This window comes from Microcaecilia unicolor, chromosome 4 (genome assembly GCF_901765095.1).
Source record: "Microcaecilia unicolor chromosome 4, aMicUni1.1, whole genome shotgun sequence".
Taxonomy (NCBI): domain Eukaryota; kingdom Metazoa; phylum Chordata; class Amphibia; order Gymnophiona; family Siphonopidae; genus Microcaecilia; species Microcaecilia unicolor.
Window position 1 is genome coordinate 246149167 of NC_044034.1, and position 24981 is coordinate 246174147.

Genomic DNA, 24981 nt, shown 5'->3' on the forward strand with positions numbered 1-24981 from the left:
TTGCTTTCCATGCCGATCTAATCTTATACCTTGGCATATATAATAATGTTTCTGTATCTGGTAGTCCTACTGCAATACTCTCTAGATGAATCCAATTAAGCTAAGACCTGTAGTTGAGCCGACCGATAAGATTTCATAATTTTAAAAGCTAAGTGGGATCTTTTACTATTCCAAATTTATCGGGCCAGTTCTTTGTCAAATTGAATAAAACATGTTATCAGGGACATGAGAGAGGTGTTCCTGTGGGGTCGTACTATATTATATTTTATTTTGTTATATGAATGCAGTTATGCTGTTACTTTTTGTCTGTTGTATACTCTTTTATTCATGGACATGCAATGTTTTGTGTAATGGTTGAACATGAAAATTAATTTTAAAAAATATAGTTCAAATAAAACTTAGATTGCTTACATGTTGGAATTGCCAAAAAAAAAACCTAGAGTATTCAAGTTTCCATTCTGTTCTCCTCCCCGCCCCCCCCCCCCCCAAAAAAAAAAAAATATATATATATATATATATTTTGTTGTTGTTGCTCTTTTGCACTGCTCTGGGGAAGGAGATTTGATTCTACAATATTTTTCCTGTTTCTTTCAGTGCCTGAGTTGATGCAGTGGTTACAGCAGCCTGGAAATTCTTACAATTAGATTGCTATAGAGAGGGAGCAAACACATAGTTTGCCAGCATAGCATTTTGACTTCTAAAGAGTTTTTAAAGGGGTTAATTAAGAAGCAGCCTAAATCAATCAACCATAAATGGTCAGGAGAAAAGAGACTTCTGCTTGCTTTTTCCAGTGAATAGATTTAACACTCAAAGAGCACATGATGAGTCACAGATCAATCATCTATTGTGGCCTTCCCCACTGAAAAAAATGCATTGCTCCTTTCTTGCCTTGTGTGTGTCATGAGGTAGGCACAAGGATTCCTACAATGTTAATCCCCCTCATTACATCTTCACCACTCTGGGCAAAACTCACTCTCCAGCTAGGCTATCTCTGAAGTGATACAATAAACAATTAGGGGTGAATATAAGATGCAGAACATGCAAGGCACACTGAAGCAACAAAGGAGCCACTGTCCAAATTAGAACTGTTTACCAGGCAGTGTAGCTGCCTGTTTTTAATGACAAGGTACTGGTTAGGCAGGGAGCAGGGATAATGCTGCTAAAACTCTGTTCATGGGGACTGCTGTGCTTACTGGGCAGCTGGTGGCTGAGGCCAGCACAAGCGCAGTTCCCACGGGCATGCACTACTGTGGAAGCAATAGTGCAGAAGCAGTGCTGCCCACCCTTAGGCCCAGATCCTACAGACCAGTGTGGCTTTCTAACAGGCCGAGGTCAGTGCCGTGCCATAGAAGTGGACAACAGGCCCTGGAGTGGGCCCTATACTCTTCGCAATGTGGATGACCGAGAGAGGTGGCCCCTTAAATTTTTCAACAGGACCTGCCAGTGCACCGGTAAGTACAGATTTCCCACAGGGAGTTGTGGGCCCCTGAGACACACAGCACTTGCTAGGATACAGAGGATCCTCTGTCCCTCTCCCCATTTCACCCCCTCTCCTTCAGTATCTACTAACGGATGGGGTGGAACTGGCTAGTTGCGAGCAAATTAAGGGCAAGATTTACCTAGAAGAAGTCAGTCAAACTGAAAGAGCATCATACATGCTTGTTTCGTTTAAATGAGGGGATTGTTTCTTACCAAGTTCCTCGTTCCAAGAGGAAGACCTTTTGGCCATTCCTATTTACATGCCACTGCATGATGGTATTTGTAGACCATTATTCTTTGCATTCAATGCAGTGCAGTAGGTACTCGAATGCATCGGGTTCAGATTGTCAGAATTCCAGTATTGGCTTAAAATCTCACCCAGAGCAACTGGGTAAAGTGGCAGCTCTGTGTTAAAGGCTTAGAAGGAGGAACATATTACTCTTCTTTTGCAAAGCTATCCCTTCTTGAATTCCACATTAGATAGATCTTAATAGATTAATAGTTATGTCTATAATACTCCATACTTTATCACAGTAACACTTTAAATAGACACAAGAGAATATAATGTAAGTTAGGGTACCTGTTTCTTTTTTACAAGTCCCATACATGTTAGACTCATGTGCACTAACTTTCGCTTTTTTGTAAGGAGTCCATAATGATATGTGTATTACAAAATAGATGGACTGCAGTATGGCAGTAGAGTGTACAAACTTAAATGTGTTTACCCAGATACAATCCCGAATTTCTGGAAGATAGGAAGATCCCAGATCGTTGTTCCAGATTGCTTCAGGGCCTGAGGATCTCTCAAATTTCTCCATTTAAATATATTTATACCATTTGGAAGGAATACCTTTTACCTGAAGAAAGATTATTACATAGCTTCATCACATCAGGAATGGCATAATGGTGAAGTTGTAGCTATTGAAAATATTGGTTAGATGGTACATTACATATCCTTTTAATGTCAGAAAACTCCAGACAGCGTGTATTCTCTACTAGATGAGCTAAAGACCAAACACCTTTGGTTTTTTGCCATAGTTGCCAAGATATTTGCCTTGTATTTTAATTAATTCATTTTTCCAGATTGGTGTTGATAGAGATTTATCCATTTGATCTTGGATAAATTATCGATTCCCTTAAAGGCTGTATTAGTTGAAGTTACAATGTTATTGTGATTACGTGACTTCTCAGAGTCATAGTTGGGAGCAAGCTTAAGAGAACAGAATCAAAGAGTGCTTGTTCAAGTTGTAGTCAAGTAGGTACCTCTGAAACGTTCTGTTTAAGTAGCCATAGTGAGCCTTAACGTATTAGGAATGAAATGTGATAGTCATGAAAACTTGGAAAGTTTACACTGCCTTTCTCCTTAGGACATTTAAGCCTCTTGATAGCAATATGAGGCTCTTTGTTGGACTATAAATATTTACAGAGAATTTGTTCTATGGTTTGATATGTGACTGATTGTAATAGCAAGGGGAGCAGACTGAGAACATAGTTTATTTTAGGCATTACCATCATCTTAAGCATATCCAGGCAGTCCCACCACAAGATTCTATCAGATTCAAAGGTGACCATTTCTGGGTAAGTTCCCTAGAGGTCCTTTCACAAAGGCACGCTAGCATTTTTAGCATGCGCTAAATGCTAGAGAAACCCATAGGAATATATGGGTGTCTGTAGCATTTAGCCTGCGCTAAAAATGCTAGCACGCCTTTGTAAAAGGCCCCCTTAATGAACTGTAGAATGTGTTCAGTGTGATAATGAATTGTTTTATCAATGGTGGGACTGAAAAAAAAGACTCCTAAGTATTTAAGTTAAGTTGCAGACCGTTAAAGTCCATTAGTTTATAGCCTGATATCAATGAGTATTGATTGAAAGTCACAAGTAAAGAAGGTATTGAGTCAGGAATAACATAGAGTAACCATTATCTCAGTATGTCATCGGCATAGGCAGACAATTTGATATTGAGAGTACTGTACTCTACACCTTTATGAGGGGGTCATTTATTATAGCTGATAACAGAGGTTCCAAAGCAATATTAAATAGAAATGATGAGAGAGGGCAGTCTGGTACCAAGTGTAGGTTTAAACGGTATTGAAAATGATCCATTGATGTACAGGCTAGTCATTGGTAAAGAATACAGACCTTTAATCATTTTTAGGAAATTGGATAAAAACCATACCAATGTAAGATTTTAAACAAAAATGTCCATTCAATGTGGTCAAAAGTTTTTTCAGCATCCAGATCTATAGCTACTAGCGATTGTGTGGTGTGAGGTAACAAAGATAAGATATTAGAAAATAATTTTATGTTACTAAAAAAACGCCCATTCATAAATCCACATTGATCTTTTTCTATGATTTTAGGTAGTACCAATTGTAAACATGATGCTAAGGTCTTCATATACATTTTTGCATCAATGTTGATCAAAGACAATGGTCTATAATTTTTTATGTATTGTGGGGTTTTACCAGGCTTGGGCAGGACAATAATGGTAGCTTCAGTAAATGATCCAGTAGCTATCTCTGTATCAGTTAGGTAGGAGAAGTAAGAGGAGATACAGAATTAAAGATTTTTGAAAGGCATTATAAAATTCTATTGTGAGGCCAGGAGCTTTGTTTAGGACCAAGCTTTTAATGGGTGATTCTAATTCATCAGCAGTAATGAGGTCATGTAGTTTAGCATTCTCTTCTTCAGTTAAGGCTGGATGTGCCAGATATTCCAGGAAGTCATATTTTACCTCAGAGTCATCAAGCTCAGTAGAATAAAGTCGTTGATTAAAGGTTTTGAAATCTAGAAGAATATCCACACATTGGATTAGGATAGAACCATTATCACTTTTTATGTTGGTAATGTGAGAGCGTTCTGCTTTATTTTTCAGATAAGAAGCTAGAAGGTGCTCACATTTATTATCTGAGTAATAAGTGACTGGTTGCATAAAAGCTGAGGGCTCTGTTTACTAAGCCATGCTATAGATGTGCTGGCATTTTTAGTGTGAACTAACACTAGAGATACCCATAGGAATATATGGGTGTCTCTAGCATTTAGCATGTGCTAATTTTAGCACACACTAAAAACACTAGCACACCTTAGTAAACAGGACCCCGAATTTGTTGTAGATTTACTCAATAAAGTATTATAATTGTATCACAATTTTTGTAAGTCTACAATTAATGACATATTGGAAAGATCATTTTGATGTAGCTGTTCCTCAGTTTTAATCTCATTCTTAAATTGGTAATATCTTCTTTTCTATTTTTGTGAAGCTTGGCATTAAATGATATTATCATGCCCCTAATATAGGCTCTGAAGGTATCCCATAAACAGGGACAGTTAGTCTCTTCGGGTTTATTCAAGTCAAATAAATACTCCTTAGAATCTTGTTCATTCAACAGAGCAGAATTGAAGCCCCATTAATTCCCCTTAGTAGTATGAGTGATACCGTCTAATTTCAGAACAATGGTAGCATCATGACCTGATATAGAAATTTAACTGATGTCAAATTGTGTTACATGCTTATGAATGAGTTGCTCACTAGAGAGAAGTCAGTTCTTGACTATGATAAATAATGTGGAGAGAAGAACGTATATTCACGATCATTGTGTGAGCCTGTCTCCAGGAATCAACTAAATTAAACGGAAATAACATCTTGCATGCCAAGCTTTAGTTTTCCTATAAGCTGCATTGAATCATTTATGTATGTCAGGATTCAATATCAAATTAAAATAGCCTTCAATTATATAAGGCGAATTAACAACAGATGTCCATTGATTAGCTATGTCAAGAAAGAATTCAGGGCAGCCCCGATTAGGTGCATATATATTGATAGTCAGATCTTGTTGTTTAATGCTTAAGGTGACCTTAACCTATTTACCTTGTGTATCAATTGAGTATGATACTAAAGATATGCCTCGTGTTTTTCTAATAATGGTTGCAACACCATTGTTCTTCTCTTCTGCTGGTGAAACAATAGGAGAAAGGGATCAATTCGTTATTAGTTTACTAGATTCAGTCCCATTTAAATGGGGCTCCTGACTTCCGGTGAAGGCATGGAGCGGTGAAGACGCAAGACAGCACTGCTCCAAAGCGACCTCACAAATCAGCGCTAGTAGAAGAGATTACCCACCCAAATTCGAAGTAAAAACAAACGGAGGATAGGAGGGTTTACCTGGCGATTTGCGGTGATTGGAAAGAATCGGATGGCAACGAAATCGGGACGAAAAGACCCAAGAGATAAGACCCGCGCCATAGACAACAAAATGGCGGACAGGGCAGCGCCGGCATCGCCGTCACCTAGTTCAATGTGGGCCGCAGAGATCACTGAGGAAGTGAAAGCGGCGGTTGAACAAACGGTGGGAACAAAACTGCAGCTCATACTGGATAAGCTAGAAGGGCTAACAGAAAAGCACACACAGCTTTTTAATGAGCTTCAAGTAGCACAGCAAAGAATCGGACAAGCGGAGGAAGATATTAAAATGGTGGCGGAAGAACAACCTCGATTACAGAAACGTCTAGCAGAGGTGGAATCGAAACTTGACAATCTCGAAAATCGATCAAGAAGAAATAACTTACGCCTCTTGGGGCTACCTGAGACTTTGCCAGAACGGAACTTATGTGTGTTTTTGGAAAAATGGCTGCCAGAAACACTGGAGAATGTGGAGTTAGCGAAAGCTATGCAGGTGGAAAGAGCGCATAGACTCGGACAGAGAAGGGAGGACACGGGCAGATCCAGAGTGGTGATTTTAAAGATTCTAAACTATGCCCACAAAATGATGATTTTACAGGAGCTACGGGCAGGCAAACAGCTTGAATACAAAGGAAAGAAAATCTTGTGTTTTCAGGATTATTCTACGGCAGTGTCCACAGCTCGAAAAGGATTTGCACCACTGTGTACTAAACTCTTTGGGCACAAATACAAATTCAGTTTGCTTTACCCTGCCAAGTTAAAGTTGTTGGAAAATGGGCGCGCAGTATTTTTCGAGAAAGTGGACGAAGCAACCGCATATGTGGACCGCTTGCTTGCTACAGATCGTGAAGGCTGAGCTGGACAGGAGACGTGGAAGTAAAAAGACCTATATTGAGCACTGTAAGTCATAGTCTTGTTTGAGTGGCAGGAGTTATGTCATGAACCAAGTTATATAAGTTTAAAGTTTGTAATTAATAGCGGAGTTTAACTGACAAAGAAATGGGAGTGGATGGAGAGTAAATGTCCGCGGAGTCAGGACTTGGAGAACTGAGATCAGCTGTTGATGATTGGCTACTGAGCCAGGTCACTGGAGGAGATCAAGATACTTGGCAGGGAAACATACCAAGGAACAGCATCAAAGAGGAGAGAGTTGGGTATACAGACTGAGACCGCTGATTGATTGGATATAAATGAAAGACTATACCTAGCACTTAGAAGGTAGAAGGGAAAAGAGACGCATGAAAAACATAGATGGGTAATAAAATTGATAAGTTATAGAGGCGCCAGAGCCTTCAGGTAACAGGAAGTTATGCCTAGTGGCATGAAGGGACGAAAAGGGGGGGGGGGAATACGGGAGGGCTGAAGAGGAGGGGAGGGAGGGGGGGAGGGAGGGAGAGGTTTTGGATGAATGTGATCACACAAAAAGGGTAGGGTATACAGAATCCTGGGTAGGCAAACTATTGCGGGCGCTAAAGGCACCTTGGACCGGGGGGGCGGAGCTGGGACTCCCTCTCGGTCATAATAGAGCGCAAGATAACAACTGGTGGCATATCAGAGCTGAGAGAGGAGTGACATGACAACATTACAGGTAGTGACATGGAACGTGGGGGGTATACACTCACCGGTTAAGCGACAAAAGATATTGAAAACATTGAATGATAAAAAAGTGTCAATCGCATTTTTGCAGGAGACACACCTGACTAGGGAGGAACATGCAAAATTGAAAACATGGTGGGTGGGAGAAGTCTATGATGCCCCAGCGGTGGGAAAAAAGGGAGGTGTAGCAATTTTAATAAGGAAAACTATCAATGTGGAGGTCAAGAAAATGGTGGCAGATGCGGGAGGGAGGTATGTCCTGGCACATGTGATAGTGGAACAACAACCACTGCTGCTTTGTAATGTTTATGCTCCAAATACTTATGATAGGCAATTTTACTCACAGATCACACGGAAAATACATGCATTGGGAGATTTACCGATGGTAATGGGGGGAGATATGAATAAAGTAATGGATCCAGAGTGGGATAGATCTAAACCCACGGGGAAGGAATTGGCAAGAAAGGAAAGAGGTATAGTTAAGATATGTGACGCTTTGGAATTGGTGGATGTGTGGAGGACACTAAATCCAGTAGACAAGGATTTCACCCATCTTTCTAGAGCCCATCAAACATTGTCTAGAATTGATTATATATTGATTTCAAGAGACTTAGTGACAAAGGTGGAGGAGGTTCAAATTGGCCCTATAATGATCTCGGATCATGCTTGGGTGAGGATGCAACTGCGGATGGGCGTGGGAAGGCCACAATTTGGAGCCTGGAGATTTCCAGCTCATTTATACCGAGATACACAGTTCCTGCCTTTCCTGCTGGAGAAGTGGAAAGAGTATAGTTTGAATAATGCCCAACATAGGGAAGACCCAGTCCTCTTCTGGGAGGCGGCAAAGGTGGTCCTCAGGGGAGACATCATATCATATCTGGCATACAAAAAAAGGGTTAGAGATAGAGAGGTGATTAGATTAGAGAAGCAAGTGGTGGCATTACGGAAGAAATATGGGCAACAACAACATGACTTGATTATTCGAAGACAGTTGTTAGAAACTCAACAGACCTTAAATGAAATATTACAGGAAAGAACCCAGAAATCGGCCATCTACTATAAATATCAGCTATATCGATTCGCCAATAAGAGTGGGAGGGTTTTGGCTAGGTTAGCACACAAACGGCTTAGTGCTAAGAAAATACTTACCATGGAGAGTAGCACGGCCGGGAGGGTGAATAAGGATGAGGGTATAGTGGACATACTGCAAGAGTTCTTTGGAAACCTGTATAAGCAGCAGGAAGACCTGGTGAGACCTAGTGAGGCCTATTTACATAGTATAAACTTGCCTCGGATTTCGGCGGAGGAGGCGGAAGTATTAAATGCGCCAATAGCAGAGGAGGAGGTAGAGTTGATGCCTGGAATAGACTCCCTGAGCCAGTACGTCAGGCTCAGTCTCTGGCTGTCTTCAAATCTAGGCTTAAAGCCCACCTCTTTGCTACTCCTAACCATGACTCTCTTACTCAACACCCTCACTTATCACCCCACCACTGCAATTTCCCCACCCCTAGCTGTCTGTTTGTCTGTCCAATTTAGATTGTAAGCTCTGTTGAGCAGGGACTGTCTTTTCATGTTAATTTGTACAGCGCTGCGTAAGTCTAGTAGCGCTATAGAAATGTTTAATAGTAGTAGTAGTTGGTAATAAAATGGAGTAAGTTAGGTAAGGCGCCAGGGCCTGATGGTCTTAGGAATGAATTTTATAAAATTTTAAATGCAGAGATAAGCCCATTGCTAGCCAAGGTCTTTAATATAGCCATACAACAAGGACAGATGGCGAAGTATCTTAATAGAGCCCAAATCAGTGTATTGCCGAAGCCGGGTAAACCAGCTCATAAGCCGGACTCCTATAGACCTATTTCCCTGCTGAATGTTGAGTTAAAATATGTAGCCAAGATCTTGGCCAACAGGCTAGCGAGATTTTTGCCAGAATTGGTAGCAGACTCACAAGTGGGATTTGTCCGGGGGAGGGTGATCACTAAGAATATGCGCCGGATATGGGTGGCCTTAGAGAAGATAAGACATGAACAGACCCCAGCATTGTTAATAAGTTTCGACGCGGAAAAGGCATTCGATCGGGTGGACTGGACCTATTTGTTTGAGGTGTTCACAGCCTATGGTATAGAGGGGTTTTTCGCTCGGGCAATTCGGACCCTGTATGTGGGCCCTATGGCTCAGATATATGCAAATGGGCTCCAGTCTGCATGGTTCCCGATACGGAGGGGCACGAGGCAGGGTTGCCCACTGTCACCACTTCTTTTTGTCCTGGCACTGGATCCTCTCCTCCGGGAAATTCATAACAACACAGATATTGGAGGAGTAAGGGTCAGGAACTTCACGTTTAAGACAGCTGCGTTTGCAGATGACTTATTAGTTCTTCTTACAGACCCAGAGCGATCACTTCCCCACCTTATGGAAAGTTTAGAGGAATATGGGAACTTTTCTGGGTTCCGGTTAAATCTTTTGAAATCTGAGGCTTTGGCTAGCACAGATACACTTAAGCAAAGATGGGGGGGCAGGTTCCCCTTAAAATGGGCACAAGGAGCCTTTCGATATTTGGGAATCCAGCTTCCCATGGACAATAGGAAGATCCAAGATATAAATGTCACCCAGTTATTGAGGGAAACGAGGGAGCAACTGGTGAGGTGGGAGGTATTGCCAGTGTCTCTTATGGGTCGAATACAGCTGTTTCGCATGATAATCTTCCCTCGATGGCTTTATGTACTGCAAACATTACCATTGAGGTTGACCAAAAGAGACATAATGGCATTGCGGAGACTGGTGGTTAAGTTCTGTTGGGCAGGGAAGAAACCAAAAATGAAATGGCAGTACTTGCTTGGGAATTGGAGAAAGGGGGGGCTGGGGTTACCAGACATGTGTGAATATAACCAGGCCTGTCTCCTCAGACACTTGCGAGATTGGATCTTAGGTACGACTACATATACAGATGTGGAGTTGGAGCGGGCATATTTCTCTCCTTGGCATGTAAATTATTTATTGCATATTAAGAGAAAAGGACAAATACCGGACAGAATTAGAGGATGTATATTGTTGGAGCCGCTATGGCATTTATGGAGGGAACTACTAGCTATGTGGGAACAGGACCCGGCAGGTAGCATATTGTTACCATTGGATGGTAATGGAGATTTTACACCAGGAAGGGATAATGCAGTATTCCGTAAATTAAGGGAGCAAGGAGTAGAACTGTTAGAAAGCTTCATCCAAGAGGATGGTACTTTGCTCTCCATGGCTGCATTTCAGCAACAATGTTCAGGGGGGGCAGCTGAGATATTGGCTTATCACCAACTAAAATATTATGTGCAGAGTCATCCAAAAGAGAGTTTGGCCCCTGGGTTTGGAAGGAAGATTCGAGCCTTTTTAGAGGGGGATGCATTGGGGCAGGTATCAGTGTCCTGGTTCCGTAGGGAGTTGGAGAAAGGTCAGCGGGAGAGGCAGGTAACTGAGGTAGCAGAAAGATGGAGTGTGGAAGCACGGCATCAGATCTCCGACCGTCACATACAACAATCAGTGGTAGGAACACCAAGGATAGTTCATAATGCGGAGTTGCAGGAGTGCCATTTTAGACTACTACATAGAGCCTATTTCTCTCCGAGACGGGCGTTTCATGCAAAAGTTGCACAATCTGATATCTGCTTAAAATGCAAGCAGGGAAAGGCAACTATAGCACATTGCATTTGGCAATGTAGATTCATCAAAACTTTTTGGGGGAGACTAGGCACATTTATGGGAGAGGCGCTGGGATATCGGATAGTCCTAACTTTCGAGAGAATGTTGTTGAGTATACCCGGTCATTGGAATATAGGTACACAAGGAGAACGTTTACTCCTGAGTAAGGCATGCTTGGTGGGGAAAAAGTGCGTCCTCAATCATTGGATAATGGACATGCCTCCCTCTTACTGGTATTGGAGGAATAAGTTCCACCAGTTAATGCTATGGGAAGCGCGAGGAGCTCGACTAACTCCTAAACGACAAGTGTGTTTTTTGAGTATCTGGGGGAAATACCTAAATATGATATCACCCCGAGCACGCAGCCATGTGTTAAATAAACTACCCTGGGAGACTGGCAACAGGCAGGGAGGGGGGGGGGGGGAGGGACGGGTAGGATAGGGTAAGGAGGGGGAGGGGATTTAAGGAATAGAAGGGAAGAGTACGGGGGGGAAGGGAGGGGGAAGTGACACATATACATTATAGCTATGGAGATATTGACCAATTCAGGTCAAGGTATAGTATTCTTATAATGCAATGTTTAAAGTGGGGAATGCATCACTGGGGAGGGGAATGGAGGGGGGGGGGGGGGGAAATTGTAAAACAGTTTGGATCTGGAACAATATTATGTTGTTTTTAAGCAGCATGTTTGGATATCCTACATTTTGTAAGGTTGATGTTTTGGAAAAGTTTAACATGTTGGTTTATCAATAAAAATTGTTGAAACATAAATGGGGCTCCTGTAGCAATATTATGTCAGGAAAATATTTATTTAGATAAGATAATATATTTTTCCTTTTGATTTGGTTATATACACCTTTAACATTAAGGGGCACAAAGGTAAGAGTCATAATATTGAACAAGTAACATCACTGAAATTGATTAATTTTCATTAGTGTTGTCATATAATACACTGCACAGTTTAGGATTGAAATATATAGTTTTGTATAGTTTTGTGTTTCTCAGCAATTTTAGAATAGTATACATCTGTGAAAATAAGGTATTCCTGTGTAAAAATAAACACATGAATCATCATTTTGGGTTGATGAAACTAGCAAGAGCATGGCACAGAGCTTGAAGCCACGAACAACTTGGGATTTTCAAATGCTATAGTGTCAATCAGTGTTATTTGTTACAAATGAAAGTTTATCAAGGAAAGACAGAGAGATATACAGCACACCACTACTGACACAAGTGTGCAAGAATATAAAGTCTAATAAGTACTGGAAGTGAGATAAACATCTTATAAGTACAGCGATGATATACAATGAGGTCATTTGCAAAGCTCTTAGACTTACAAAGTTCCATAGGTTACTTTCCTGCTTATTTTCGAAGGAGATCGCCGGACATCTTCTGACACAAATCAGGAGATGGTCAGCCATATCGGTATAATCGAAAGCTGATTTTGGCCAGCTCCAACTGCTTTCCGTCGCAGAGCCGGCCAAAGTTCAAGGGGGCGTGTTGGCAGGGTATGGAAGGCGGGACGGGGTAGGACGAGGGCTTTGTTAAGACATGGCCGGCTTCAGCCGATAATGGAAAAAAGAAGGCCAGCTTGGACGAGCATTTAGCTGGCTTCACTTGGTCCATTTATTTTTAGGATCAAGCCTCTAAAAAGTGCCCCAATTGACCAGGTGATCACCGGAGGGAATCGGGGATCACCTCCCCTTACTCCTCCAGTGGTCACCAAACCCCCCCCCCCCCACCCACCCAAAAAAAACTTTTTTGCCAGACTCTATGCCAGCCTGAAATGTCATACCCAGCTCCCTGACAGCAGTATGCAAGTCCCTTGAGCAGTTTTTTTGTGGGTGCACTGCACTTCAGTCAGGTGGACCCAGGCCCATCCCCCCCCCTACCTACTTGAATTTTTGGATGTTTTCAGCAAAATATCCAAAGTCGGATTTAGACATAATATTGAAAATGCCCCTCTATGTAACTTTGTAGGTCTAAGTGCTTTGAAAATGCGCCTCTATGTTATATAAGGTCAAGATTTGAATAACCATATTTAAATATATTAAAACATCCAAATAAGAGTATAAATCATAGAACACTTAATGATGATAACACGTTCCATAACAATATATAATAATAATCATCATTGCATTATGAGTGCCATAACAACTCAACCATTGAGGTATTAATTGGACCTCATATTGTTCAGTAAAGGTAAAAATCAACTGTAATGATACAGAGCATATAGGTAACAGCTCATTCCAGTTAGGATATTTGGTCATATGGCATCAATAGGAGTAGATATTTTCTCTTCAATGAAAGCAGTCATTGTAATTGTTTGCAAAGTCAAGCAATGTTTATATTAAGATCGGGAGCAAACAGGAGAGTATTATCCTCATATTTTATAGGTGCTTAAAGCTTCGCTTTTTGCACTATTTTTATTACTTGCATGTATCTGTGAAGCTTCAAAACAATAGGCCTTGGATACTTATCATTTGGTAGACATTTGATGGGAATTCTCTGCGCGTGTTCTATTTCGAATGTCATAGAAAATTGTAAATCCAATAAAGAAGGTATGAGAGATTCCAGAAATTTGATTGTCTTGGCGTTCTCTACCTTCAGGCAGATGAAGGATCCTGAAGTGAAGTTGTTTCTGCGCTTGCGATTGTTTGCGTCCTTCAAATCTCTTTCTAACTGTGCCACACACTTCATTTGGCATTGTAGGCCTTTTATATTCTCCTCGGAAACCAGCACTTTAGTTTCCAACGTGTCAATATGTGTTTTAAATTGGGAAATCTCCACTGTAAATGCTGCTAATTTCTCTTTTATTTCTGCAGTATCTTCTTTAGTTTTACACATAAGATATTCTAAAGCTTTCAGTTCTTCATGCATCTCTTGAGTGGAATTTTTGTCCACTTTGCCAGAAGAAGATTTTAGCAGTGAATTTGGTTCTGACTTGTGATGCTTACCACTTTTTCCAGTTGACATGATGAAGGAATATCAAGTAAGTGGTTGTAGATTTGGATTTTGATGATTGATGACACTTCAGATAGTTCATGGAAGCTAAAATCCTATGCTGCCGTCTTTGATGAACTCACCAGCACCCCCCAGAGAGGGGGCACCCCTGCCACATTCCTCTCCAAGTGTAAACATTGGAGTAAGCCCACCATTTATGAATAACTGTGCTTCTGGCCCAGCATATGACACCTTCACCCAGGAAAGGAATCATTCTCCAATTCCATATTGCCCTACATTCCATAACATTTACTTCCAATCAAACCTATCGAAGGTTTTTTTCTTCCTTCAAACTGGCAAGCACACCACCTCTCCATAGCTCCCAAGCACAATACCAAAATGGCCCTCATTATGTTGGTCAATGCATGCTGTCCAAGGACAAATCTTGTTTGATCTGCATGGATTAGCTTTGGAAGCACTACATTAAGTCATTTAGCACGAATAAATTTTAAGATTTTCAGATCTCAGAGAAATTGTCCTATAAGAGCTTACCAGCACAGGGTCCTATCCTGATTTAGGAGGTAGAGTGATATGAGCCCTGTTCTGATAAGTCCCCTGGGTTTTAACTACCAAATATGATCTTGGTGCCCAGAAATCAGCTGTAGAACCAACTCCACGCCAGAATGATCAGACACCATCTGTGGAGTCATTTCCATGCTCTCTAACAAGGAAAATAGTTCCTCTGAAATTAGTAAGCAATCAAGATGAGAATAAACATTATAGACCAAGAATAAAAAATAAAGTCCAACTCAGATGGGTGCACTACTCTCCACACATTCAGGAGCCTCACTCTGTTGATTCTCTAAATTCTCAACTTTCCTTTGTAACATCACATTCTTTTTAATTACTTTAGTCTTCCCTTCCTTAAGTTTCATAATCTCAGACATTTAAAAGTTCGATGACTCCAGAGTTTGAACTTTATATCAATATCAGCAAGTTTCCCTGAGGAAAACTGAGTCTGAGTCACTAGAGTAGAAATTTTCTTAGAGAAAGATATTTCCAAACCCACTAAGGTGTCCTATATTGAGTCCAAAGCAGTGTAGCCAGGAATTTTTTACAGGGGGTGCATCTCCTACATGTCCTGTCTCCCACATACCTTCAAATCATTTCTGCTGCAGTCTTCGCCCAGGCAGTGGCAGTAGCACTCATGGGCTGTCTGTGGCCTGCATCAGGATTTTCTTTCTGAACCATCCCGCCCCTTCTGATGCAACTTCCTGTTTTATGAAGGGCGGGACAGTTCAGAGAGGAAATCCCAGTGCAGGCTGCAGGCAGCCTATTAGTGCCACTGCCTGGGAGAAGACTGGAGCAGAGGTGATTTTAAGGTACGGGCAGGGGGCCGGGTCTGGTAGGGGGTGCATACGCAACACACACACACCCTGTATAAATACACTACTGGTCCAAACTAGTCGCCACAAATTTAGCAGGCAATAGGGACTTACTCAGCTGAGCCAAAGATTCATCCTTGGAATTCTCTCCGTATCACTCCTGCATCTCTACACCGTCACTGGAGACACCAATGGCAACTCAGGCAGCACCCTCCTGTGCCACCAAACTCAGCAGCCAATTGCCACTCCTCCACTCTACACCACTCCCTTGAAATTTGGCTGTCCCTGTGGGGGACAGTTGAGGACATCCAAAATGTTTGAAAGAAGGACGTCCATGCCTTCGTTATGCCTCTGCTGACACACACATACCTCCCTCCCCCCCCCCCCCCACAGGGATGGCCAAATTTCAAGGGAGTGGAGTGGAAGAGTGGTCTAGTGGTTAGCGCACTGTTCTTGCAATCCAGAGGTGGCCAGTTCAAATTCCACTGCTGCCACTTGGGATCCAAAATCCAAATAAATAAATAGTGTTGGAGGCATAGCAAAGACATGGATGTCCTTCTCACAGAAACATCCACATTTTGGACATCCTCAACTGCCGTCGCATAGCAAAGGACATACTCTAAAAAAAAAAAAAAAAAAAAAGACAGAAGGTTTTGAAGTTGTTTTTTTCAGGGTGGGAGGTGGTTAGTGACCACTGGGGAAGTCAGGGGAGGTCATCCCCAATTCCCTCCAGTGGTCATCTGGTCAGTTCAGGCACCTTTTTGATTCTTGGTCGTGAAAAAAAATGGACCAAGTAAAGTCGGCCAAGTACTCATCAGAGACACCCTTCTTTTTTCCATTATCGGCAGAGGGCGCCCATCTGTTAACCACGCCCCCATCCCGCCTTCAGTACACTGCCAACACGCCCCCTTGAACTTTGGTCATCCCTGCGACGGAAAGCAGTTGAGGACGCCCAAAATCGGCTTTCGATTATGCCGATTTGGGCGACCTTAGGAGAAGGACGTCCATCTCCCGATTTGTGTCAGAAGATGGGCGCCCTTCTCCTTTGAAAATAAGCAGGATAGTCACCTCAGGGATCACTTGTGGTATATCAAGTGCTATAAATAAATGAAATTTAGAATGTATCTGACACCTTGTTATTTAATTATACATTTGCATGGGTACCTAAGCATAAATGTAGGCCCTAATGCTAAAGTTTCCTGTCTCATCAACAGAAATTCCTTACATCTCTCTTGGATGAAAGGCACTACATCCAGAAATATATATATTTTCTGTCCCAATAACAAAGATTGTAGATTCCAAAATATTACCACATAATCATATTCAAGTCTGATTCAAAATCCAAACTAACCAATAGTGTGGCTCTATTTGAGACTTCTGTAGGTGATGCCTCAAGTACAGCAGATCTATTCAAACTGTGAGACACCAACACCTCTTCACATCTATTTGGAAATTAATTGATCTTATTCTCCAGTGGAACTGAATCTTGAGGAACATGTAAAACGTCAATTAGGTATTTCTTAAAGGCATCCAGTGGTTGTATAGTAATAGAAAAATTAAGTAATCAAAGATGTAGATGCCTAGCCTGATTTTTAAATTGCTCCAGTTAAAGCAGGGTTTGAATCTTATCCTTAACCAGCACATGTACCACCTCAGATTTATACTTTAACAATTTTTCAACTGTCTCTAATATCCCACAATGATCAATTTCCAGAGTCTCACATTTCTGAGTTAACACACTATGGCGGTTATTTTAGAAGCTCTATTCATGTTTTGGATGTCTGAAAACCAGCATTTAGACATCCATATTGTATGGACATTCAAATCCTGATTTTATAAAGCCAGGATATGTTTGTCTAAAACTGCAGTAGGTCTGTATGGCAAGGGGGCGTGATCTGGGTGTGTTTTGGATGGGACTAGGGAGGGGTCAAAATATGGACACCCAACTCTGATTTCAGAGGTAGAAAGAACGTCTATGTCCAAAAACATGGATGTTCATATTTAGACCTGGTATGTGGCCCATCCAGGTTACAGAAAGGTGCTCCGATTGAGCAGTTCTCCACTGGATGGAGTAAAGGAAGTCACAGTAGGCATTTTTCTGTCCCTGGAGGGCTCACAATTAAAAGAATACAAAAAAAACATAAAGTTACAAAGAGCCGCAGTGGGATTGAATTAGCCTTCTCTGGTTCTCTGCTTTGGTTCTCAGCCAGCTGTTCAATCATTAAGCTACTCCCCAATGTTGACATCTGCATGGCCTTTTTTCAATATCCACATCAAAAAAAACTCTACCATGTGGGAAAAAAAACAAATTAATTACATGCTGAACCATCATAAAGAAAATGGTAAGTAAAAGATTTTTTGCACTCTATAAGCAGAGATTGTAGTATGAGGTATTTTAGAACACAAAAAGGAAACCACGAGGAAATCCCCATGTAGAAAACCACAATATATATGGTGCCTTTCCAATAAATTTTCATTGACATGTGGAAGAACATTGTCAGTTCCTACTTTTTTTTTCTGCTTTGCATGAAGTATTTTATACATAACAAGAAGTTCTCATTCTGGGGCTTATGATTATAATTCGATGGCTTTGAGGGAAGCCTGTGAATACGCTGAGCTGGCTCCCTACCTTCTTTATGATGGTCCCAGATGGCAATAAATGATTTGTTTTTCCCACATAGTAGAGGAATTTTTTTATGTGGATATTGAATCATAGAGTTATGTTTGGGATAATGTGGGGTATGAATATCATAAATACATAAATGTAGTGGAAGTTTGTTTAGAAGAGTGTGTATATTTTGTTTATTTCCCTTGGACCTTTTTTTGATCATGTTATAATATGGACATTCCTCTGCCACCACAAAGATATCCATGTCCCTTGTTTTTCCCCTTTTATGGTTTGGACGTTTTAGTTTGTAAAATGGATGTTCGTACTGGATGTGGCCAGCACTTGGGCATCTATTTCTTAGTATTTTAGGGAGTAGAAATCCAAGGGAGAGACTGGTATGCACAGACAGGGAAAGGGAACTTGGGGTGATAGCATCTGAGGATCTGAAGGCAACGAAACAGTGTGCGACAAGGCGGTGACTGGACAAGTAGTTGGTGAGATCCCACCTGGAGTACTGTGTTCAGTTTTGGAGGCCATGTCTTGCTAAAGATGTAAGAAGACTTGAACCAGTCCAGAGGAATGCATCAAAAGATATATGAGAAGCGACTGGAAGACCTAAACATGCATACCCTAGAGGAGAGGAGGGACAGGGGAGATATGATACAGACGTTTAAATACTGGAAAGGTATTAATATAGAAACAAATATTTTCCAGAGAAGGAAAAGATGGTAGAAATAGAGTACATGAATTGAGGTTGCAGAGTGGTAGACTTAGGAGTAATGTCAGAAAATTATTTTTCAGGGAGAGGGTGGTTGATGCCTGAAATGCCCTCCCAAGGGAGATGGTGGAGAAAAAAAACTGTGACAACATTCAAAATGGTGTGGGATGAACAAAGAGGATCTCTATTTAGAAAATGAATGGTTTAAAATACAAAACTTAAAGGGTTGCATATGTGTGTGTGCACATCAAGTGGTGCTTAGATGGCAACTCTGGAAGATCAGTGCTGAACTGACTTGTATAGTCTGAGTCCTGCATATAGCAATCTGGTTTAGGATGAGCCATAGAGCGCTTCAACAGAAACTCCAGTAATTTGAAACATGAGGACAGTGCCGGGCAGACTTTTACAATCTGTGTCCTGCAAAAGACAAGATGGATTCAGATAGGCTTTGACAGCAACTCCAGTAGTTGGAACATAAGGACAGAGTTGGGCGGACTTCTATGGTCAATGTCCCAGAAACAACAAAGAAAGACCATGATCAAGACGTTTATAGTTGATTGAATCTAGAATTGAGAATGAATGTGACTGTTGGGCAGACTGGATGGACCATTCAGGTCTTTATCTGCTGTCACTTACTATGTTATATTTGAACTTTCAATTGCAAAGTTTACTGTCTTGTGTAGAAACAATATTAATTGTATTTTGTTTTGCTTTATGTTTATTTGCCCCCTAATTCTATATATGGCACTCAAAATTGCACACAAGCAGAAGCAAGTAGCCAAAAGTGCACATGGAGCCTTCAAGAGTGGGAGCATCACAACAGCCCTTTATTAATCAGACCCTACCCGGTCAGTGTTTCAGTGAAACCACCTACTTCAGGGATTTTAAAGACGATACAGTCCTTGAGTGTATAAAATGATTCAATCACCAAAATACAATCTCCAGCATTGGAGAAGGCATAAACCGACTGTGTCACGATGGTATACACCGGACTGCATTGAAGAGTGCGTTTGATGCTTTTATGCTCACCACCGGTTTATGCCTTCTCTGATGCTGGAGATTGTATTTTGGTGATTGAATCATTTTATACATTCAGATATGGGCTGGAAGGCGCTCGGGGATAGTGTGGGGTCATTTGGGGGCAAAGGTCTGATCAGGGGGGTTGTGATTGGGGATAGTTGTGATCGAGAGTGCCTGTGAATGCTGCCCGGGGAAGGAAAGTGATCAGGGGAGGATGTGGTGCTGCTCAAGGAGTGAAGAGACAGCACTACAGCCCTTTAAAGATGCAGCAAGGCAGCTCACAGGCAGCATTAGTCCTTTACCATGGGAGTCAGCAACCTGTGGTACAGAGGATACTGCAGATTGGTGACTTCCGTGTTAAGGGGGTCTTTTACTAAAGCTTAGCTAGAGTTATCTGCAGCAGGGCCCATTTTCCTATGGGTCCTCCTGCAGATAACTTGAGCTAAGCTTTAGTAAAAAAAAACCAAAACCCTAAAAAACTTCACCTTGATAACTCCACCTCCCTCAGTCCAATAAAAAGGTATCATGTACAACTTGATTACCCTTATTTCTACATTTTCAAGTGAAATGTCAAGCACAATACTTTGCTCTTTAAAAATGTTTCTTTACTTTACCACATTTGAAGACACATCTCACCAATCAGCTCGAGGTGAGATACAAGCAAAATTAAAATTCCTAACTTTTACATAAATTCTCTACTTACCCCTCATCTTTCCCCACCCCCTTACCATCCAAAATTAAGCATTCCATTCAGACAGCATTTGTTAGCAGGAATAAAAACGAGTATAGTACATAAGTGGAACAGACAGGATTGCCATATTCCATACTAAACATCTCATCTGTCATCCTAATACAGAATGGAGGAGTGGCCTAGTGGTTAGGGTGGTGGACTTTGGTCCTGGGGAACTGAGTTTGATTCCCACTTCAGGCACAGGCAGCTCCTTGTGACTCTGGGCAAGTTTAAGTGACTTGTAAGCCGCATTGAGCCTGCCATGAGTGGAAAAGCACAGGGTACAAAAATGTAACAAAAAATAAATACTTATTTCAATTTTCTACATAAAAAACCTTCTCATAAAACCATACCTTTAACTTCTTTTTCAACCTTGAATAATGCTGCATGTACTGTACTTTCAAAGAAACAGAATTTCACAATTTTGGTCTCATTACCATTAACACCTGCTTTAAAGCACAAGCTCCACGTATGGATTCATAAACTGACGCTATTTATTTTTCCATCTAGGAAACTTCACTGGCTATAACTGCGGAGACTGCAAATTTGGGTGGACTGGCCCCAGCTGTGATCAAAGGAAACCACTAGTTCTTCGGAAGAACATCCATTCATTGACACCTGAAGAAAGAGAGCAGTTCTTAGAAGCGTTAGATCTTGCCAAGAATACAGTTCACCCAGACTATATGATAGCCAAGCAACACTGGCTTAGTCTGCTTGGGCCTAATGGAACAGAGCCACAAGTGGCAAATGTTAGCATTTATAACTATTTCGTGTGGCTCCACTACTATTCAGTCAGAGACACACTGCTAGGTTGGTGACATATATTTCTGTTTAACTTGAAATATTATTATTATTACTACAGTCTTATAACCCGCACAATACCAAAAGTTCACTGCGAGTAACAACAGACAAAAGCTGAGCAGACATCAGGAATTACAATATTTTAAACCAGATTATACAATAATTTTCAAAAACAAATACACTGTTACCACAAATGAGTAACAATTCTTAAAAAGAAATGTCTTAAGAGCTTTCCTAAACTGAAGATAACCACAAATTCTTAAAAGAAAAGAATGAAGAGAATTCCAAAGCTGTGCAGCCTGATATTGAAAAAGTAGATTGAAAAATCCTCTTTTGCATTTACACGGCAATACGAGGAAAATTTTTATAAAAATGGATTTCTCGTAGATCTAGAAATAAAGGGGTGCTTTTACAAAGGCGTGCTAGCGTTTTTAGTGCATGCTAATGATTAGCGTATGCTAAACACTAGAGATGCTGGGTGACTCTAGCATTTAGCATGCCTTTGTAAAAAAAGACCCCAAAATCATTTCGAAAAACAAGATGAACACCTAAATAAGCAGGAGTCGATCCATACAATGCTTGATAGGTCAAAGCTGATACCTTAAATTGAAATCTTACCTCCAATGGTAACCAATGCAGACAGAGTAACAAAGGAGTAATATGATCATATTTATCTGCTGCATTCTGTACTCGTAATTTAGACTTCAGCAACTTTGTGCAACCAATATAAATAGAGTTACAATAGTCCAGTTTTGAAAGTATCAAAACCTGAACCAACAATCTATGGTAAAACTGAGGCCAAAATCCCTTTGAAATATTAGAAAGAGGGTATCTGAATTTCAAAGCAAATTGCATAGCACTTTGCTAAAACTCACTCAGCCTATTTGTCATCAGGTTCCAGCTATGCAGTTTTGGCACAGGAATAAGCTAAGGAATTGTGCCTTAATGAACCAAATTAATCACATGGGTCATAACTGACAAAAAATGGACTGAGTTTTGGAAAAGTGCGCTTCAATTATGCATTTGTCTGCAGGTGGTGAATGCACAATAAAGTTACGTGTGCTTTGTGTGCTTAAATGCACAGAAAAAAAAGCATCATATACTTCTTGCTATTCTATAAGAGAGCATATCAGTGCTATAGTGCGTAAGTATAAGGATGGTGTATACGTGGGTAGGGTATGGGAGGGATAAGGTATATCTCCAACTAACACATACAACTTAGGGAATACTAAAAGTTACTGTGTTGCATGGCACACTTAGGTGTATGGGTTTCTACTAGTATTCTATAACAGAATAAAGGTGCCTTGTTATGGAATTGTCCCCAATTTTCTTTACTGTATATTTTCAGATATTGTATGGATAGAATCAGCAAGAAAACATCGCATTGGAGGAGACAAGGAAAATAAGAATGTCTTTATTCGAAATCTTTGAATGACTCAACATTAAAACAATAACCAGCAAAACGTGACATGCTTTAAAATGTGAATAGCTAAAATTTTATACTGATATATAAATGCCCGTTTTCTGTGCAATGCTAAAGGCTGGGATCACATCTCACTGCTTCTTTCCCAGTTGCACTGTAAAACTTTGTTGAAAGCCTACTACTTTGAGCAGGCTTTCGGATATTCTTTACACCCTCCTTCCCTTGGGTCCAGTGGATCTGCATTAGCACAGTAGTTATATTCTGGGTTTGGGTTCTTGCATGATTATGGTATGCCTGCTAACTTGTCCTTTCATTTTTGGCTTTCCTTTCAAATATTTGGTTGATTTTCATTGTATTGTAAACTGCCTTGACCTGACTCCAGATTTGGTGGGATATCAAATTTGAAATCAACATAAACATTATTGTTCTAATTTTGATATCTATGTATATGCTTTTAGAGCATATGTTCGAAGATTTGAAATAATAAAGTCATTCTTGTTTTCCTTGTTGCCTCCACTGTGGTGTTGTCTTGCTATGGTGATTGTGGTGTGTGGTTCTTCTGTGGTTTTCTTTGATCGTCTTCTTTCTTCCATGGATAAAATCAGATCATTTAACTCACAAAATGACTAGATTTTCTCAGCATTGGAGAGGAGCAAATCTAAACTGCATTAAGCGCTAATACACATCTAATGCAGGAAAAGTGGCCTAACATAGGTTGTGCTAAAGCATTCCATGTTAGTTTGCTATGTGCATATGCCAGTAGCGTAGCCAGAGTTCAATTTTTAGATGGGCCTGGAGGTGGACTGGGTGGGCACGGGCCTCGCATTTCCTCTCCACCCGCTACCCTCCTTTCCCCCCCCCCCCCCCCGAACTGTTTCAAACCCAGGGCATTTGGCAGTGTTCTTCCAGATGCCGACAGCCCCCTGCACATGGTCAGTTCTGGTCATTTTTACTGCCCTGAAACGCCGTTCTCCCTCCAGCACTGGCGATTCCCATAGTCAGCCTTCTGCCAGCGCGCAGCGTCCCACCTTTGCAGAACACAGGAAGTTGCAGAGTAGGCAGGACGCACCTGAGAAGAGGCCCCGACGATGCATGCTGGTAGAAGGCTGGCTATGGGAATCGCCAGTGCTGGAGGGAGAACGGTGCTTCAGGGCAGTAAAAGTGAGCAGACCACGCGGACGGGGAGAGCGAGCAGAAGAGGCAGGAAAAGATTGGAGCCTCGCTTGGAAGAGCTATGCCACTGGTTGGGTTGGGGCTAGTTAGGGTGGGCGGGCCTGGAGCAAAAGTGGCTGGGCCTGGGCCCGTCCAGGCCCGCCTGTAGCTACGCCCCTGGCATATGCTATGTAATAATTTATTTATTTTTTTGGTGGGGGCGTGTCATGGGCCGAGAAAGCACTAATCAGCTAGCATGTGCACATTACTGCGATGCTAACTGATCAGCATATCCATAATTTGGGAGTCCTTAATGCCGTCTAAATAGGAGGCAGTAAGTGCTCCCATGGTGATTTTTTAAAAATGGCCGTGTACTAATGCTAACATTAACGTACAGCCATTAATGAGTAGCAGCCTAATGGTTAGTGCAGTGGCCTAAAAAGCAGGGGAACTGGATTTAGTTCCCACTGCAGCTCCTTGTGACTCTGGACAGTACTGGACTTTTCCTAGTACTGTTTGAAACTGCACTTGAACTGCTACTCAAGGGCTCTAATATGAAACGTGTTTCTGGTTTTTTAGGACCTGGTCGCCCATTCACAGCCATAGACTTCTCTCATCAGGGACCAGCTTTTGTTACTTGGCACAGATATCATTTATTGCTGCTGGAAAGAGATTTACAGGTTAGTAAGCGTTTTGTGGCATGGTAGGCAAGAAACAGTTGTCAATCTTATGAGCCTAAAGTTCTCACATTACTACCCTTCAAATGCAGCCTTGTGCTCACCTTACTTTGATCTCTCTCTTCTTTACAAGTCTCTTTGTGGGAATATCACCTTTCAGTTTTTCCCCCATACCTCATTCATTTCTTGGAGTTGACAATCTAATTCACCTATCCATCCCCTCTTCTAGTTTATAATCTGAATTAGTCCCTGTCAGTTAGTGATCTGAATTATTCACTTAAGACACTGGTACCCCTCTTAAATGGATGCTGGCCATCTCAATAAGTACATAAGTACATAAGTAGTGCCATACTGGGAAAGACCAAAGGTCCATCTAGCCCAGCATCCTGTCACCGACAGTGGCCAATCCAGGTCAAGGGCACCTGGCACGCTCCCCAAACGTAAAAACATTCCAGACAAGTTATACCTAAAAATGAGGAATTTTTCCAGTCCATTTAATAGCGGTCTATGGACTTGTCCTTTAGGAATCTATCTAACCCCTTTTTAAACTCCGTCAAGCTAACCGCCCGTACCACGTTCTCCGGC

At 41.4% G+C, this 24981-nt stretch overlaps 1 protein-coding gene across 1 annotated transcript in view; it reads left to right on the forward strand.

Annotated features, from left to right (window-relative positions):
* Nucleotides 1-1044: 1044 nt before the first annotated feature.
* DCT (dopachrome tautomerase) overlaps nt 1045-24981 on the forward strand; it is a 44471-nt gene continuing 20534 nt past the window's right edge. Inside the window, exons 1-3 of the mRNA XM_030199538.1 lie at nt 1045-1451; nt 20854-21153; nt 24299-24399. Of these exons, the coding sequence (XP_030055398.1) occupies nt 1154-1451; nt 20854-21153; nt 24299-24399 (699 nt within the window). The 5' untranslated portion in view covers nt 1045-1153. The remainder of the gene's footprint in view (nt 1452-20853; nt 21154-24298; nt 24400-24981) is intronic.